The sequence below is a fragment of the Aethina tumida genome, chromosome 7, assembly GCF_024364675.1.
Source record: "Aethina tumida isolate Nest 87 chromosome 7, icAetTumi1.1, whole genome shotgun sequence".
NCBI lineage: Eukaryota > Metazoa > Arthropoda > Insecta > Coleoptera > Nitidulidae > Aethina > Aethina tumida.
Genome location: NC_065441.1, coordinates 7,806,626 through 7,825,307, shown reverse-complemented (window position 1 = coordinate 7,825,307; position 18,682 = coordinate 7,806,626). Strand labels below are relative to the sequence as shown.

The following is an 18,682-nucleotide window of genomic DNA, read 5'->3' as shown; positions in this document are numbered from 1 at the left end:
AGCATAAAACGGTGTAGCCAGAATGGAATATGCTGGTTAGCATCGATTTCCATCACAGTTTCTCCCCACATCCATCGCAATTGTACAACGTTAATTACTCTGAATAATTAACTACTATCGACGTATCAGACAAAGTGCAATACTCCCCGTTCGTCTTACAATTAAATGTCCGATACCTTATTATTGTATAGACTTTACAGAAACGAAATCGCAAAACAACATTATAAAAAACAATTAGCTGCGCTCTGTTACTTCTTCTTCCAACTGATGTGTAACACTCTAATGTAATTTATATTAAATATGCACGCCGTCCCTCTCTCTTTTAAGTGCCGCCTTGGTTCGTTGAGTGTGTTATAATTTTATTAATTATTAAATGTTAAGAAACAATTTCATTAGTTGGGATTGTTTGATTTATTAGGTTCTAGATTTTATATTACCTTGAGACTCGGTAAACTTAAAACTGACCCAATGAAACTAAAGATTATCTTTTAGTTTCATTGGGTACTAAATTTATGAAATCCATTACCTTTATAGGAAATAAAACATTGCAACATATATTTTGCAGTTCATACATTTTTTTTTTTAATTTATTGTTCATTACTAAAATTTATTTTTAAACCATTAAATATATTAATAGTTCTTTAGTACGATTAATTTTGCTGAATTAAACAACTAATGAAAAAGAATTAGAACTAAATACATAAATGATAAATATGTTGTCATTACGATGTAATTTTATCAAATATAGTATATAGGAAAAGAATCTTCAAAATTTAATCAAATTAATATTTCTATTTTTTTACGTCTCCTTATAAATCAATTGTCAAAGAAATAATCTTTTTTGAATAAATAGTTAACTATTTTTGTTTTCAATTTGTATTAATTAGATTATTTTATTAGTCTTTTAACATTTATTGGTTAAACATTGTTTATTTTGCATTAAAATTAATTAATTTTGTTAGTAAATAATGTATTATATGCTATACATAAGTAACATTTTTTTAATTTAGAAAAACTTAAATGTTTTTAAGTATATCTAATTTCTAATAAAATTCATCTCAAAATTCAGGAAAAAATAAATATTTTCAAAAATAATCATACTATCTAAGAAAAATATAAAAATATGAATATTATAAAAAATGAAATAAAAAGAGATTTTAGAATATATTTTTGAATTTTTTTTTATGAACGATATACATACATATGTTACAGTACTGGTCATTATTGTAGCAACTTTTTAAAATGTTAAATATTTTAGCCATAACTCTTTTTTTAATGTGAAGTGTTAAAATACTATTAATTTAATAATCTAGAATAAAATAGATTGATTAAGTAACCAAAAAAATATTGAAGAAAATTAAAAAACCGTGATGATGAGTGATCAAAACCTTTATTGTTAGCACACGATCTAATTAATATCACTTCTTCTTTTTCTTCTGTTCTCTCTCGCAAATATAAGCTGGTTCCGGGGCTTCAGGACACTCCACCAATAATGGTAAAGTTTTGCATTCGGCCAGGTCAGGTGGTTTACATGTGTTCTCGGTGAATTCGCAGCAATTCGTGACGCTTTCGCATTTCATAATATCCTTTTGGCTCATCGGAAATATGGTCGGATGTGTTTTGACCGTTTCTTTTTCTTTCTTTCTCGGGGCGGGCGGTTCACTGCAATAGTTCCTTAATAGTATTTGCGAAATAGGTGACAGTTTTTCACCTATCATTTTATTTAGGTTTTGAGCATTTAATACTATGATTTTTGTTATGGTTTGATGAAACATGATGGTGAAATATAAATGACACTGATGTATGATGGGGTTATATCACTATGGAAACATTGTTATATTAAAATTGATTAGAAAATAAAATTCCTGACAAGAAACTTCCGACAGAAGAAAACCAAGAAGACTATAAAATTATCTACGATTAAACTTATTCCTGAAAATACTGTTGAACACGAACCATGAAAAAAAAGTTGACTTGTAATGGATGGCCAAATTGTGAATATCTCAAAAACTACTAATAGAATAGGTATAGAAAAAATGTTCTCAATGAAATTGCCTTTGAAAAATACCTGTAATATACTTTTAAGTTTTTCAAATGGTTACAAGAGGCCTAACATTTTTTGTTTATAATTTTCCAACAAGAATAAGGTTTCTTTGATCTATATTCTAAATCTCAATCATCAAAATCTCTCAGACGGTTAAACCAAAAATTGATTTATCGAATTTAGTGCCAAAAATTTGGTTCGAATGATCACAACTTGAAATTATCGAAGTTTTGACTATGTCTGCTGTCTAGTGGTAACATCTTTTTCACTCTAAGTACCAACATAATCAGATACTATTGCTTCTGTCAAGTCAATACGACAGGAGAATGGAGAATATCTTAATAACAATATCTGAAAATTCGAACAACGCAATAATTACACCAAATACAATTCCAGAAAGCCGATTACATCGCAAAATCAGATACGCATTAATACACATTAACGTCAAAGTGCAAATTGAATAAAATCCAGACAACTAATCGGATTGAAATCGATCACATCGGAGATTTTAAATTTGACATGGAATTCGAAGAATTCACCGCGATTCAGTAGATCCCCCACGGGAGAGTCGATTGATGGGGTGATTTAAAGTTGTGCACGTCAAAATGTGATGGCATCGGGCAGAACGGTACGGCAAGTGAAACACGGTGAACGGTTACGGCGATCGCAAACGTCACTGAATCCGTTGTCGGCACCGGACGCCAGTTTCAAACCCGTGTGTGATGTGGCCAAAGTGGTCAAGACCAACGCTTTCGGTAAGTGAAATGTTGAACGGCGCGATGGGATTTGCTGCGGTCGGAGCTCTGAGCTTCAATTTCCGTATTGGCACCGGTGATTTATTGTCGGATGTACCTTTAAAATGTTATCAAACATATAATTATGTTAAGTAATTTTTCGTTTTGCCTCACTTGTAAATCAACAAAAAAAAGTAAAAAATACCAAAGAAACATCAATAATATAAATATTGTCAATTATATTATGTTATATATCTCCAAAAAGAAGGCCGTAAGAAAAAAAACTTAGGAACTTATGTGTTCTATCTGAATCCGAAAGATTATCCACATATTCTGGGACACCCTGTATAGAGGAATCATTATTGTAACAACTTTTAAAATTATTTTTAAATTATCTAACCTGTCCACAAAAATAGGATAAGAAATAATTATTATACCAAATTATTTGTCGTTTCATTTTTGCTTAAGTTAAGAAAATTAAATATTTAAAATTGATAAATAAACTTATAAATATTAACTTTGCTACTAAAAATATATTAAATATATCAACTACATATAATAATAATTTCTTAATTTCTACTTTATTTAAAAGTAATATTAATTAAACAAATATTTGAAATTATATGATTTTCAATACGATCAAATCATTCAAAAATCATCATTAAATTATTATATTTCTTGAATGTTTTATTATACTTAGTTAGGCTTTAATAGATAATACATATTTTTTTATTTTTATGCGTTAAATTTTTTCCAATATTATTTTCAAAATTTAATAAAATAAATGATTTAATTAAATAAAAATTCTTTTATATGATATTTAACTGATATAAATCAATACACACATTATTTATATTATGTTTTTGTCAGAAAATTCTAAAAAAGTCTAATTCAAACAAAATTTCTTGGAATTCCAAAAATTTTATTATTTATAACATATTTCAGATAAAAAAATCCTATTTTTATTCTTAGCTATAAGTATCTTGTCATGTACTTTAATTAAATAAATAAAACCTTTGCTCGTCAAAAAAATAATTTGCTAAAATTGCCACAGAATATTTAAACAAACATGTAATATTTACATTAACTGTGTACATAATTAAATTTGTTCGTAACCTTAAAACAAAAAAGCACAAATTAAAAAGTTTAAAAAGTAGATAAATTGATTCATTTTTCTCTTTAAATTTCTTGTCAAAAATGAAACTTTTTTAATTTAAATTTCTTATTATATTCAATTTAATCATAAAATTTAGTACTAATATTATATACATAAGTTTTAAAAGCTTTAATGACATTTAAATATGCTTTAATCACCTTTATTCATGTTTCAAAGAAATTTAATTTGCTGAAATTGTCAACGTTTCTTAAACAGAAACATGATGTCGTTTTATCTGTGCATAATTAAATTTGCTCTGCAAAATTTAAAGGTGCGTTCTTGTTTCAAGGATCATTTATAATTTAAATGGCTGAACAAAATGATAAAATAAATTTAATCACTTTACTAATTACATGTGAATAAATTCTCTCCATTAAACTCTAAAAATGTACCTAATTCAAAATCCTTAACATTTCTTAAACACTCCAAAAAATATATATATAATAAATTTGAAACCCAATTCTAAAATTAAAAATTAAACGGATTTATTAAATATTTTAAATATGTAAGACTATGCAATAAATATGTCTAGATAATATATTAAGCTATAAATACTATCACATAATTTAAATAACAATCTTAATATGTAGCAAGATTTATTTCTAAATTTTATCCTAATTTATTCATCCGATCAATTAATTTACTAAAAATAAAATGTAATTAATTGGTTAAAATAGTTTAATTTGTCGTTCTGTTATTAGTAGTTTAAACAAACCTGAATTACAAGTTTGAAGATAAGAAAAGATTCTAAACCACTAGCTAGCATAAATTGCAGGAAATTGAAAAAGAAATTTAATTTATGCATCATCTATAATAGTTTGAATGTTTCCTTTTTGTGAAATTAAATTTTAATTAAAGCAAACTACCACATCTTTGTTTCTACTGCATATAGTAAACAAACTGAAACTCATCAGAATTTATAGTTAACCAGTAATATAATAGTATAATAAGTACATAATCGATATATTAATAATTATGCTTGTAACAGTTGAGGTGGAAGGTTATGGGCCATACAAGCCGGTGCCTCCCCCAAAACCACTGCCCCAACAGCCGACCCAAAACCAGCAGCAGCAGCAGCAACAACAACCGATCTCACTCACCCCGCCTCCGTACAGGATGCCCCCGTACCCCTTGTACAACGAGCCCAGCATCCCTGGAGCCGCCGCCGGTTTAGAGACGCCGATTGCCGCCTCCTCGCCCGCCACGACTCAGGGTCTCCACACGCACTCCAGCAAGTTCCCGGTAAGAGAATTTCTTTTAAGTAAAACATCTTCTCGCCTAACAGTAACTATATTTCATGTCAAATTGAGGTAAATAATTGACCATTTAAATTGTTCTGTGTTTAAATTATTTGACTTTAGTTTGTTTTTCTCGGAAAATAATTAGACTATACTAACAACTTATAATTTAAAGGCAGAAATTCAGCAGAAGCTATTATTATTCAAACGTATAAAGTCACAGGAAAAGCAAAATTCATTCGAATAATGTTATTGTACTGTTAAACAATGAAGTCGTTCTCATGGTTGAAAATAATCGCACTAACGATTTTCCATTTTTAAAACGTCTAATCAGATTTCTAAAGGAAAAGTCTGAAATGTAAGAAATTTTATTCCAATTAATTTATAATTTTGTAACCTTAAAATAATTCACTTAGAACTAAGTAATTAAATATAGTGCTGATAAAATTATAAAGAAACAAAAACTGACAATATAAAGAAATTATGAAGATAAAGAAGCCAAAAATCTGATTTAAATCTAAAATTTATGGCTTTAAATTGTGTATTAATAAATTTTAAAAAATTAAATATAACTATAGAAGATACTTTATGTGAGAAAATAAAAAAATGAATGATTCAATTCTAACTTTTTTGACATGTTCTACGTATTGGTGTATTTTCTCCTCTGCTATGAATGACACCCTCACACCCTCTTTTGTTCATGCTAAAAATCAGGGTTCGAATTCCATTTTGGTCCAAATTCTCCCAAATTTCGAGTAGAAGATCCTTCACATCCTCCTCTATCATTCGGAAGGTTATGATGGGTTAAGGACTGGTTTAACCTATTGTACTAATTTAACATAATCAGCATTTTTAAAAGTGTATACAAGAGTGTATAAATAAATAAATCCTATAATTATTTTGATGATAATGATAATATCAACATTAAATCGACAGTTTGTTATAACAATAAGTAAATAACTATCTTCTTGTGTGTGCAAAGAAAATCGCAATTAAAACACCATAATCTTTTTAGTGTTGTCCGTAACCATTAAAATCCACAATGAAGTCCGTGTCTTATAAATCGTTGCGCCTGAATTTACGACATATTAAAACTGTTACAAACGATCATAAATAAATGGCGACGATAACAAACACAATATTGCTGAAATTCCGTGTGAGAATAAAACTAATTATTTCACCTTCCGTATTTTCATGTTTAAAACTTCTTTTAACGTTTTTATCACGTTCTCCATCAAGAAGAATGGCTAATTTTATTTTTGTGAGAACGTTCCCATTGTCTTAAATTATTTAAGACGTGGATCGCTATCATTTTAGAATGAAATCGATGTCTAATTATTGTCACTTATCATGGGATTCTAAAAATAAGAAAGGAAAGATAAGAAACTTAATTGAAAAATGGAAAAAGTCTTTGCGAATAGAGTATTAGTGGAGTTAATAAAGTCGTATACTTCTACGATGTATGGCGGACGTAGGAAATTCCCATTTAATGCACATATAAAATTAAGCTGTTGGTTTTAATACTTTTTAATGTCATCATAAAAGATAATCGAAGTGTTTTTAAGAACATTTGGGCGCATCCACCATTTTTTAAACTGTGATTAAATATATAAATTACATATTTATCAAAGATCATTATCATTTTGAAAACGATTTTATAAATATTAAATTATTTGTTATATAAATATAATTGATATTTAAATAAAAAGACTTAAATGTAAAATGTAAATGTTTTTTTCTATACTACAATTTTGATAAAATTGATATAAATCATCAACTTTTTTTTAATTTTTCACATGAAATATTTTTTTAGTAATATCAAATTTAAATTTAGAACTTAAAAAATGTTAATAGGAAAATAATTTATTGTTGATCATTAATTAATTAAAAGAAAAATTAAAAACCGATAAATATTTTTAAAATTATTTTATAAATATTCTAAAAGGAATTTGGAATAAAACGAAGAATTTGATGAATTTGTAGTAAAACAATGATTATTAATTATATTTCAATTAAATGTATAGTCAATGGATGTATGTATGAAAATAGGAATACTTGAAAATACTGAACATCAGGATCGATTAGAATAACTAATTTATAATATTTAATATATGTTATTTATTTTGCATGTGCAGGACAATGATTACAGTTCATTCACTTCCTTGTTGATTTTATAAATAAAGTAGCAGATTCGCTTCGATGCCATAATAAATTATTAATAATACTAGAGTCTGTAATGAATATTCAATTTACTTAATCAATTATAGGATATTAAACTTGTTGTTTTAGTCACTAGACATTACCATATTGTCTAAGCAGTTCAAAAAATTAATTTTACTGTTTCACCAATTAGTAACATACACTCATATCCGTTTTTGTCTGGCATATATTGCAACATAATAAATAACAACCGAGTTAGAATTATGGCTGAATTAGATTTATCACCATCATTAATACGTACAACTTGTTTTACAAACTGAACCTTAATAAAGATAAGCCAGTTGCACTCTTTTCGAATCCTGTCGCGATATTTTCGCTGCGTTTAATTAAGCGACCATTCGTTCTCTTAATTAATTACATACGGACTGACGTTCCGAACGTAGCGAGTCAATAAATCGGATATTACGATGGGAAAAGTTGCGACGGACTGAAATGGCCGCAAACTGGATGTTTATTGTCGTTCTAATTAAGTCGGCAGCCTGGTAAACAATTTACAATATTTCCGTTAATGTTTTGCAGATCGAAAGGGAGGTGATCCTGTCGAGCACCGACAAGAACTCGAAGATACCAATTTTGCACGACTACAAGAAACGTACGAAAGCGACGATCGCACCGGACGCGCCGCCCAAACAGATGGCGGCCTGGACCCAAGGGCAGATGCAGAACCACCAGATTCTTCCCGATGAGGTAATTGTCGTTGGATTAATTAAGCACCCCTTCGCTTGTAATGAATAAAACATGATGTATGGCGTGAAATTGTAAAAATGTCTGCGTCGAGGCGAGAACATTAAAGGAATATTGTGGCGAGAGAAGGAACTGAAAAAGTTACTTCATCAAGATTAAATTGTCGTTAACGTAAAAAGGACGTTGGGATAAAAAGGTCGGAACAATGGGATAATTTATTGTGCGATGATTAAAAAGAACTATCTAAGAAAATAACAACTATACCTTTAATTGTTTTTATGCTTATCAATTTTTTTATGCTTATCAATTTTAACGTAACTTGACGTGGAAATATATTCGTTTCATAATCATAATTATCAATCAGTAGTGCGTCAGACTGTTAACGATAAAAGTAATTTAATTCGTGTGAAAAAATATTTAACATTTAATTAAAATAATTATTCTAAAAAATAAATCTATAAATGTGTCTATTGAATGTGAAAAATAATAGCAAATAATTTACGAAGTAATATTTTACTGTATATGAAAATAATAATAAAATATTCTATTAGAGCATACTTTATTAAATTTTTTCAGAAATATTAATTTGATATACAGTAGTGGCCATAATTATAGTAACTTATTAAAATATGAGCTGTACTAATTGAGTATCAGTATTTATAATGTTTATTGTTTATTCTATTATTGTTGTATCTACTATGCAACTGGCTAATTTTATTCTTTAAAATATTGTATACTTTTTTATTTTTCAGTGGACAAAATTATGGTAACTTTTTACTTTGTGGTATTTGTGAATTTAAAATGATTGTTCAAATCAATCGTTTCCCGTATTATTAAAAAAATTAAAAAAATTGACCAAAAATCGATAACCGGATAATTAGAATGTCAAAATCCAATCTTATCATCAACTGAAATTAAAGCGATGATGGAGAAAACAGGACATGCTGAAATTAGATCAAGGACTGTGAGAAGATGGTTTCATCTACCTTCAGGAATAGACCCTGGTTTCTACTAAGAATGTGAAAGTCAAATTTTGACTTGCACAGGATTACATTCACAAAATAGCTTTTATAATACTGTATAAAACAAAAGTAAATTCATATTAGTATTTTAAAAAGTTACTAAGATCACTACAACTAATTATATATTTATATATATTAATTATTTCTAAAAATTTTGTGCTCACTTATTTATTTATAATTTTACTAATACTATAATAATATCATATTTTTCCATTTCTGCATAATTTTATTAAAAATATTAGATTGAGTGAGATTAAACTTTATAGTATTAAATAATATTTGAAATAAATAGACAAAAAATTATAATTTCGTAAAATTCATTGACATGAAATAAAAGTTTTTGAATAAGTTTAATTATATTATATTTTACTATTTCTAAGCACAAAACAATAAACATTTTTTATTATCAAATATAAAAATAAATATAATAAAAATAAAATATATGCTTACAAATTTAAAATTACTAAAATTATTTCTAAATGTTATATACAACTAACACAGTAAAAAGTTACAGAATAACATTTAATAATATTTCAACCTATAATTAAATTGCATTTAATTCTTATTTAATATCATCTCATGTAATGAGAGAATATATATGAGTAGAATTTATTATTTTTTGTTTTATTGTACTCCGAAAATGAAAAATAGAATAATCTATATTAAAAATTTACATACTAAAATTTTAATAATCTATAAAACACTACGTAAATTTAATGAACATATTTTTCGTAATTCATTAAATTCCACAAATATTTAAAAGCGGGATTTCACAATTTAATATGCAAATCCAATAACAAATTAAGTTTTAAATTTAAAAATAAATATTTGTTCTGTGCTTTTAATATTCCACACAATAATACAAATTGGTTTCTGATATAAAAAAGTTGCACATTGTAATATTAAAGAAATATATTAGCTTGTACTGAGAGAGAATTTTTATCGTTTGTCAATAATAAATAAATAAGTAATTATACTTCTTCGAAATCTGGGAAAAGTCAGGGAGAAAAAAATAAGTGTTGAACTTTTCAGTAAACTTTCGATCTGATCTGAAAAAGTTTTAAAGAATATAGAAATATTTAATGTGTTTTATTGTGTTAAGTTTATTTTTAATAATAATTTATTATTTTTGTGTATAATTGAAAAATAAAAAAACACTTCAGAAATGTTAAAAAAAAGAAAGTTCAGTTTTAATTTTTAGGTACTGAGTTACATAAAATTATATTTAACAATTGTGAAATGGTAAATTATGTTCGCTGCGCCACTGGGCGGGTTCGTGGCCCGTTCAATTCGGAATCTTATCGAAAATTATAACGAAGGAAAATAATAATAAAGGCGCAATTAAAATGCAGAACGTACATCCTCCGTATTATACATGTTAATGCGTTTGATGCAAACAGCCAAAATGAAGCGTGGTCGGTGCCGTGGAAGGAGTACCACCGCTCTACGCAGCCGTTCGATTGGGCTTCCACGGAAAGATCATTATCGTCCTGGGGAATTGTTATTATTCTTCGTAGATGCCAGTGTCCTCACTTAGTATGTGAACATATTTTATTTAGTAATATTCTGTTGGTTGCTCGGTGCGAACACACGACGCGGACATGGTGGAGTTCGCCTTAAACCAAGAACCAGTAAGTGCTGTTACATTAAGTTGGTACTTTTTCTTTCACCGCCACCGGAAACGGGATTAGATACCGATCGGCAGTTATGGATTGTGACCTGTTTTCGTGATTTTTAATGAGATTTATTCACAGCCGGTGGGGAAGTCTCGTCGTTCATGACGATAAACTAAATAAAAATAATTTTGTCAACTTTTTTAAGTTTTATTATTCGATGTATTATTATATTTTTTTCGGTATTTCTCATTTATAATAGGGTTATTAAGAATACTGAATTTCTGTTTAAGACATTTCGGTTGGCTGGTTTATAAATATAACATTATTCAACCGGAAATCAAAAAAGTGTCCTGAATGAGTAATTAGTCTTTACCAATTAAATAGTAAATTTATATTTTAAAATATTATTTAAATATATACATTTAACCATAAATCTAAGAAATATTTGATAATTTTTTAATTTTTACTGCTGTGTTATAATTTTAAATAGAAATTCTTCTTACTAAATAAATTTAATTTACGTAAAAAATAATTTGATATATAAATAGTACACTTTCCATTGAAACTTCTAAAATTGTCATAACTCATAACATTTATAAATATTTATATAATTTTACTCCCACAGACTGTTTCACTTACTTAATTAAAATTGAAAACAATAACACACAAGTTGCAAAAATATAAAGAGCGGACACTGACTTCCAATTTGAACACACAATTTCCATTTTAATTATCTATTTCTCCATTTGCATGAATTAAATTCTAATGTATGAGAATTATAAACGCTTGAAATATCGGCCCAGTCTCACGTATGTGAACATTTTTTCTCATAATTAACGAAATTATGCATGACGTTCGTCGTATCGATCTGTCTGTAACAGATTAAACAGATTTTTTATTAATCATTATTTAATGTCTAATTAATAATTTTTACATGTGAATTTGCCACACAATGAATTGCATTCTGCTTCAGACTCTCACACAACAAGTTAGTTGTTATAACATAATTTGAATTTAATTACAGTTCTTTTATATTAATGTTCAGGAAAACGTTTAGGATTTATGTGTTAATTGTTACAAAACATTGACTATTCTTTTGTGTTGTTTCAGACACATTCCGGATTGATACAAACCATACAACAAACGGGGGACGTTAACGGTCCAGTTTACCGTGCCACGTATCATCCAGCCCAGGAATACTACAATGGACAGCCTTCAACTGGGGCCGTGCCCAGATCCTCTTGGTATGGAGGCGGCGATCCAAACAAACCAGCACCAAGACCCATAAATGAGGAATTCAACAACTCGCAAACTGTCGTACAAATTGAAGGCAAAGAGTCCGGCCAAAAGGAACAAAACAAGAACTCAAAGTCGATGACCAAAACGTACCACACAATCAAGGATATAATATCCAGTAAATTTAAGAGCAACAAGGACAGTAACGAGGATAAACCAGAAGAACCGGGTCTGAATAATGTTACCGAGGAGCTGAGAAAGAGCCAAGGAAATCTGGTGGAGGAAGAGAAAAAGGCGCAAGGCGATCGTAATGTGGCGATGCAGCAGCATCAGTACAGCCAGCATATGATTCAGCAGCATTTGCTAGCTCAACAGGCGCAACAACAATATCAAGTCAATCAACAGATGAAGACGCAACAACAGTACACGCAACAACTGTCGCAGTCGAGGTCGCAAGAGATGTTATCCACAAGGCAGGATGAGGCGATGTATTATCAGGGCAACTACAACGGCACTCCTCAGAGAAATTCTAGGTTTCCGCAAAACAGGGAGCAGCAAAACTATCAGATGCAAGGACAAATGCAGGTAATGTTGTTGTTTACAATTTATCTTTGTGGGTATATCAAAATTCATTTTTAACTCTACCATAAAAATAATCCTTTCAACTGAATCCATCTTTCCAGTACATGAATGGTAAGGAAGTGGCAGCCAAGGACGAGAGACGGCAACCCATCGCATTAGAACGACGCAGCGCCCAGCAAATTGAACGCGACAACCAAAGACAGAAGAGCTTCGAAGCCCGCAGAACCGCTTCCCAGCCCCAACTCGCCTACGATGATGAGGTTAAGACTGAAATTCAAGATCACCGACCTCAACCGCAGGCGGCATCTTCAACGCCGAGCAGACGAGGTTCGCACGGCAACATCATGGAGGCGAACAGAAAACAGGAGCAGGAAAAGGACAGTGACGATGGTGGATTTTTGAAAAGACACGGCTCGAAGGAGAGAAGGTTGGATGGTGGTCAAAAATTGGATGACGGCAGCTCAAATGGAGATAGTAAAGTCACGGATGCGCTTCAAGGTGCCCCCCGGAAGAAGCTAGAAGGCGAAATTGGTAAGTTAAATCAAATTTACATTGTTTGTGTATCTTGACAACCCTAATTTATAGGAAAAATAGAGGGTGTCTATAACGTAGGACACAGAAGTAAACCAAACGAAGAGGATGCGATGAGGATAACAAAGAAAAACAATCCAAGTTCTGGTACAAGTTCCGACTACGACAAAGCTGGTGGTCAGTCGTCTTCTAACGTGGACTCTGGTCGTGGTAGTGCGGCTTATAGCAGTGGACGAAGACCAGGTGGTCTTGATCTCATGGGTGACACCGAAAATTCATCGCACGGCAATAACCCCAATTTCCGCGACCATCACGGATCAAGTAAAAATTTCCTATTACTAAATTGTATGTAGTTTATTAATTTTTAATGTATTAGATCACGATCCGGAATGGGTAGACATAGTAGAAAACGAGTTGAGGCATATTTTGGAACCGAGACTCCACGAATTGTCTTTACAAGGAAACGGAGGAATGGCTAATTCTACAATGAGTGAAAGCATATCTTCTATGACACCTCCTTTGCCACCATTATCTCCAGGTGATCAATCTTCTCCAAATATGACTCCTAGAAATTCCACTAGATACAAACATAGCAGGTAAATAACTATATTTGACTTTAAATTACGTTTATTTAATAATGTTACTTCAGTTTACCTTACGGAAGTAAACCGGATTATGATGGATATAAGTCAAAGAACCACTCCAGAGAAATGATGAATTCATCTCGATGGAATGCCAATTCTTCGAATAAGCATAGATCGGGGAAAAAGATTGATCACAACGCTATTTTAAGGAGTAAACAAAGTAAGTGTCTTGCCCTTCATTGATAAACGGTTATTTCAATTATAGATATATATTTTTTAGTTTTTGGTCTGGACACAACTGATTTAACATCAACAACAACAAGATCACTGGATTTGGAGTCAATGTTGGACGGTCAAAGTGATTCGGAAGGAGACATTAGTACAACAGACGCGAGAACTATAAGAAAACAATTAGAAGGCTTGGAAAGTATGTACTCGGAAGTTCTCAAACTTTTGGGTGTGAAAAAACAAACCGGAAGATACCAACCGTCCGATCCAAGATTCAGTAAACGTCGTTATGGAAGTATGTCATCCTTACCATCAAGTTCTGTCAGTAGTCGACCTATCAGAGACAAAAGAAGAGCTAGTGAAGACCGAAAGAAGGTTCGAGACATACGTGGCATCAACAAAAGATTCCAAAGGTTAGAATCTCACGTTGTAACATTGGCAAGATCAGTAGCGCATTTATCATCTGAAATGAGAACTCAGCATCTGATGATTCAAGAAATGGAGAACATTCGAGGGGAGATTGCAGCTCTTAGGACACAGACCAACATGCTAAATGTACGTTCACAGTCGACGTCCCGAGCTGTTAGTAGTGCTAAAGAGTTGCCTACTTTGGCCAACCCCACAAGAGTTAAGAAGTTGACCAAGTTTTTTGGAGATGAGCCGCCATTATTGAGACTATTTTTGAGAAAATTAGGCTATGAGGTAATATAATAAAGTAGAATGCAATTTTATTTATAACTTATCGTGATATTTTTTACAGAAATATGCGAATTTATTTGAAAACGAGCGGATTGGAATGGTGGAACTTCCATATTTAAGCGAAGAAAGGCTTCAAAAGATGGGACTGCCACTTGGTCCACGTCTGAGAATAATGCAGGAAGCCCAGATATCTGTTTGTAAAGACAACACACTGTGCATTGTTTAAGTTTGATACTGTGAATGAATCGACTCGTTGAGCTTATTGCAAAAATGGCGGCTCATAAAAGACCTCGGTGTTAGTTTATTATTGTACCTTTAAATTCTAGAAATATTGTTTTTTTCAATACAGACTGACGAAAATCTGTCAATTGAATGTCTCAATATCTAAATATTTTTTTGATCTATTGAATCAGCAACTGTTTTCTAAGGAGATAGAGCGAAAGGAAGAGATTCCTGAACATTGTAATGGAAAAATCTCTATATTGGAAAACAAGAATGTACTTTACAGATGTTATAGGCTTTTCCAGTATATGAATCTTTTACAAAATTAAAAACAGTGATGTTAATCAGATCCGACCATCCTTTGGAAACAGTTGAGGTAAATGGATCTAAAATTATTTATAGAGAACTTCATTTGGCAATGCAAATAAAGGCAGCCTGTATACTCATTTATCATATAGAGATAAGGTCCTTATCATAAATCATAATTGTAAATAATCACTATTTTTGTATATTTATAATTTTTGTAGTTTCATGTTTTGTATATAATTAAATGTGAAGTAATATATTTTATTGCCAATAACGCCAAAGATTAATTTCTTTGTAATTTCTGATACAAAATATTAATTTTTACTCTTAGGTTTTGTATTAAATAAATATTTATATCAAATATTATTTGTATTTTATTAACCTTATAAGAAATATAGCAGATAATTTGCAATGAAAAAAAATGTGTCATTGGTAACGTATATTTAAAAAAAAAAGCTAAAATAATATAAGGAAAGTGAATCACAATTTTCATTCACAAAATATATAAATTGAAAGATTACTGTTAACTTTTTTTATTTGGAATTAAGGGGGACATCTCTTGATGAAATCGGAGACTGTCGAATTTGTATTGTGCGTGAATAGCACATGACTAATGTTAACTTAACCTACCTTATGTGCATAGGTTTTCTATGGTGCATAGACTATACACAATATATGGGTGTCAATGTATGTTGGTAGACCGTTGTTGGTAACACTGAGTGTCAAAAATCGTTTATAAACGTTTGTTGACAGTGTCTATTTGATATTTATTTACCAAATAATCTTATTAGACACCCACTTTCTTCTTATTGTAAAAGCCTAAAGAACTTTACAAACATGTCTTATATGTTAGCACATTTGCACAATGGCTGGCAAGTAGACCAAGCCATTTTATCCGAGGAAGATCGAGTTGTGGTAAATTTTAGAACATGTGTCTATAGAAAAACAGCTTTTGTAAAGTCCTGTTTCAGGTGATAAGATTTGGACATGATTGGGATCCGTCATGTATGAAAATGGATGAAGTACTGTACAGTATTGCAGAAAAAGTAAAGAACTTTGCAGTTATTTATCTTGTCGATATTACTGAAGTACCAGATTTTAACAAAATGTAAATAACACCAATAGTTATATATTAAATTTAATGTAACAATTTAATTTTTAGGTATGAGTTATATGATCCTTGCACAGTCATGTTTTTCTTCAGAAATAAACATATTATGATTGATTTAGGGACTGGTAATAACAATAAAATTAATTGGCCCTTAGAAGATAAACAAGAAATGATTGACATAGTTGAAACTGTTTATAGAGGTGCCAGAAAAGGACGTGGTTTGGTAGTATCTCCAAAAGATTACTCAACTAAATACAGATATTAGTTTTATGTGTTTTTGTTGATATTCTAATAAAAGGAATTTATTTATAGAACAATTAAAATAATTTTCATATTAATATGTAAATGATTTTGTGAGCAAGTTTTGTAATAACTTATCTGGACTTGAATTGCATGTTATAATAATAGGTAATAAAGTATATATTTGAGGAGATCCATTTTTGTTTGTGAAACACTATTATACCAGGATTAAATTATATTAATGATATAACAAATCCTACAATGTTTTAGTGACTATGAATAATAACATAAGTAAAAGTGAAGAAAAATTAGATAATATAAATCAAAAATAATTTTATAAAAACTTTATTTTTATCATTACAATTTATGTATTATTAGTAGTTTCTTCTGTTGTATTTTCTGCAACTAGCTGTATTAGTTGTCTTGATTCAAAATGATGTCTCACTAAAAAAATACAGATATTAAAACCAAGATTGTGTGGTTGACTTAAGGTACTTACCAACATCAAGATTCTGAATATCATATACTAAAAAGTTATTTGATTTTTTATCACCACCAGCAGTGATTACAAATGGTGAATCTGGGCATAAATCTAAGCAGTGCACATTTCCAATATTAAATTCCTTCTCATGTACTAGTTTAGGCGCATTTTCTTCAGTAATGTCCCAAGTTTTTAAAGTCTCATCAGGTGAAGCAGTGACCATTAATCCTGGACACTGTCCACTGATAGTTAATCCTGTCACTTCCTTACTGTGTGCTTCAACTGACCACAATAAACCTTTCCTGCAGTCAAAACCTTGAATAACACCTTTACTTGTACCTGCCACAAACATGAATGGCTGAAGTGGATTCCAAATCAATCTTTCAGCTTCACCATCTACAAATAAAAAGGTAGAATATATATAATTATGGAAATTATTTTCAATGTACCCAGTGCCCAGGACTGATGTGGTTCTGGATTTCTGCAATCAAATACTTTAGCTGTGCAGTCACAACCACCAGCTAACAGAGTCTGTGCTTCAAGTTTATGCCATTCCAAGCACTGTACTTTATCAGTAAAATTAGTAATCTTAGTGCTTGGTACTTGATGTTCCATATCCCAGAGTAAAACAGTATTATCAACTGAACCACTAGCCATTATGTGATCAAATGATCTGTTCCATGCAAGAGCCAGAACTGCATCTGTGTGCCCTACTTGTGGCTTGTTCTTTTTACGGCTTCCTGCACTGCCAAGTTTAAAAGCAGCTTCAATAGAATTCATTACATCTAAATCCCAGACTTCTATAATTGGGGACATGGAACCAACAGCACAATAGTTGCCTTTGGGTGAACCTGGTTCATAATCAAGCCATTCCAGACATAAGGGAATGGAGGGTAAGAGTATATCATGATGAACATATAAAGATTCTTCTTCTTCATTGTATACTGTAAAGAAGGGAAGTTATAAAATCTTGAGTAAAACCTATTGAACATTTCTTACCATAAACTTCCAAAATACTTGCAGCACCTTCAACATGACCTACTAAGATTAAATTGTCCGTTTTCTTTATATAATCATCTTCTTTATCTGAATCATCTGATTCTGAGAAGTTGTCAGTCTGATCATTTTCTGGCAATTCTGCGAGTGATTGAATTCCCAATGCATTTGCTGTGTTTTCATCTATAAATAAGTAAGTTTACAATTAATCAACTACTGGATAAATATATTTAAAGCTTGCCATCTTCATCATAGTTTTCCAAATTGAATTCATCTTGTCCAGAAGTTTCCCCTTCCATTGGTGCATCTTCATCGTCATCCCCATTTTCTGCATTAGAATTAACACTAAGGCAACAATTAAAATGAACTAAAGGTGAAAATAACATTCAATAACTTACTTTAGTTTACTTTTCGTGTCCTTTATTATTTGTAATAGTTCAACTTTGGAGAGTTGCACCTGAAATACACAATTTAATTGTCAATTATTAAGAATAATTATAATTTACCTTTGAAGGATTAGTGTTTGCAACGCCTTTTCGTACCCAACGTACGCAAGGCACAAAGTTTATATTTTCTGATTCTTCCATGCCGAAAACACGTAAAAACACGTGTTATGTTGTCAAATGAACGAGGTTAAAGAAATGTCAAAAACTACACACACCACGAAAACATAGAACATTGTTGCAGATTTCTATTTTTTCTCCCTCTTAAATGTGTTAGTAACTTTTTGGACAGATGGCACTACCTTACAA

The 18,682-nt window shown here is 30.5% G+C and overlaps 3 protein-coding genes across 6 annotated transcripts in view; 2 read left to right on the top strand and 1 right to left on the bottom strand.

Annotated features, from left to right (window-relative positions):
- The window catches only part of LOC109595245 (uncharacterized), a 54,573-nt gene extending 39,114 nt beyond the window's left edge, over positions 1-15,459 (top strand). For 2 of the 4 annotated variants that reach the window (XM_049969490.1, XM_049969493.1), the window contains 9 exons: positions 4,923-5,176; positions 7,912-8,079; positions 11,825-12,535; positions 12,634-13,063; positions 13,118-13,384; positions 13,440-13,659; positions 13,713-13,867; positions 13,928-14,577; positions 14,636-15,459. In XM_049969490.1, coding sequence (XP_049825447.1) covers positions 4,923-5,176; positions 7,912-8,079; positions 11,825-12,535; positions 12,634-13,063; positions 13,118-13,384; positions 13,440-13,659; positions 13,713-13,867; positions 13,928-14,577; positions 14,636-14,800 — 3,020 coding nt within the window. In that variant the 3' untranslated portion in view covers positions 14,801-15,459. Of the gene's footprint in view, positions 1-1,932; positions 2,026-2,440; positions 2,800-4,922; positions 5,177-7,911; positions 8,080-11,824; positions 12,536-12,633; positions 13,064-13,117; positions 13,385-13,439; positions 13,660-13,712; positions 13,868-13,927; positions 14,578-14,635 lie in introns of those variants that run through there. The other 2 variants (XM_049969491.1, XM_049969492.1) reach the window with 2 other exon arrangements.
- Positions 15,460-15,826: 367 nt separating this feature from the next.
- LOC109606950 (thioredoxin-like protein 4A) lies at positions 15,827-16,646 on the top strand. The gene is made up of 3 exons (XM_020023470.2): positions 15,827-16,017; positions 16,074-16,210; positions 16,265-16,646. Exons 1-3 carry the CDS (start codon positions 15,940-15,942, stop codon positions 16,476-16,478), a joined length of 429 nt encoding a protein of 142 aa, XP_019879029.1. The 5' UTR covers positions 15,827-15,939; the 3' UTR covers positions 16,479-16,646.
- Positions 16,647-16,782: 136 nt separating this feature from the next.
- LOC109595273 (periodic tryptophan protein 1 homolog) lies at positions 16,783-18,576 on the bottom strand. The gene is made up of 7 exons (XM_020010592.2): positions 18,437-18,576; positions 18,329-18,387; positions 18,172-18,275; positions 17,934-18,113; positions 17,384-17,878; positions 16,953-17,330; positions 16,783-16,897 (listed from the first exon to the last, which is right to left on the bottom strand). The coding sequence occupies exons 1-7, from the start codon at positions 18,515-18,517 to the stop codon at positions 16,818-16,820; spliced, it is 1,377 nt and encodes a 458-aa protein (XP_019866151.1). The 5' UTR covers positions 18,518-18,576; the 3' UTR covers positions 16,783-16,817.
- Positions 18,577-18,682: the final 106 nt, after the last annotated feature.

Bases quoted from the DNA above. Each gene is read 5' to 3' on its own strand.
- LOC109595273 (XM_020010592.2), bottom strand. From the start codon at position 18,517: ATGGAAGAATCAGAAAATATAAACTTTGTGCCTTGCGTACGTTGGGTA. The intron at 17,331-17,383 runs GTACATTGAAAA...TTTTATTTGTAG, and splicing joins ACATCAGTCCTGGGCACTGG to ATGGTGAAGCTGAAAGATTG. The intron at 16,898-16,952 runs GTAAGTACCTTA...GTATTTTTTTAG, and splicing joins TATTCAGAATCTTGATGTTG to TGAGACATCATTTTGAATCA.
- LOC109606950 (XM_020023470.2), top strand. From the start codon at position 15,940: ATGTCTTATATGTTAGCACATTTGCACAATGGCTGGCAAGTAGACCAA. The intron at 16,018-16,073 runs GTAAATTTTAGA...GTCCTGTTTCAG, and splicing joins CCGAGGAAGATCGAGTTGTG to GTGATAAGATTTGGACATGA. The intron at 16,211-16,264 runs GTAAATAACACC...TTTAATTTTTAG, and splicing joins GTACCAGATTTTAACAAAAT to GTATGAGTTATATGATCCTT.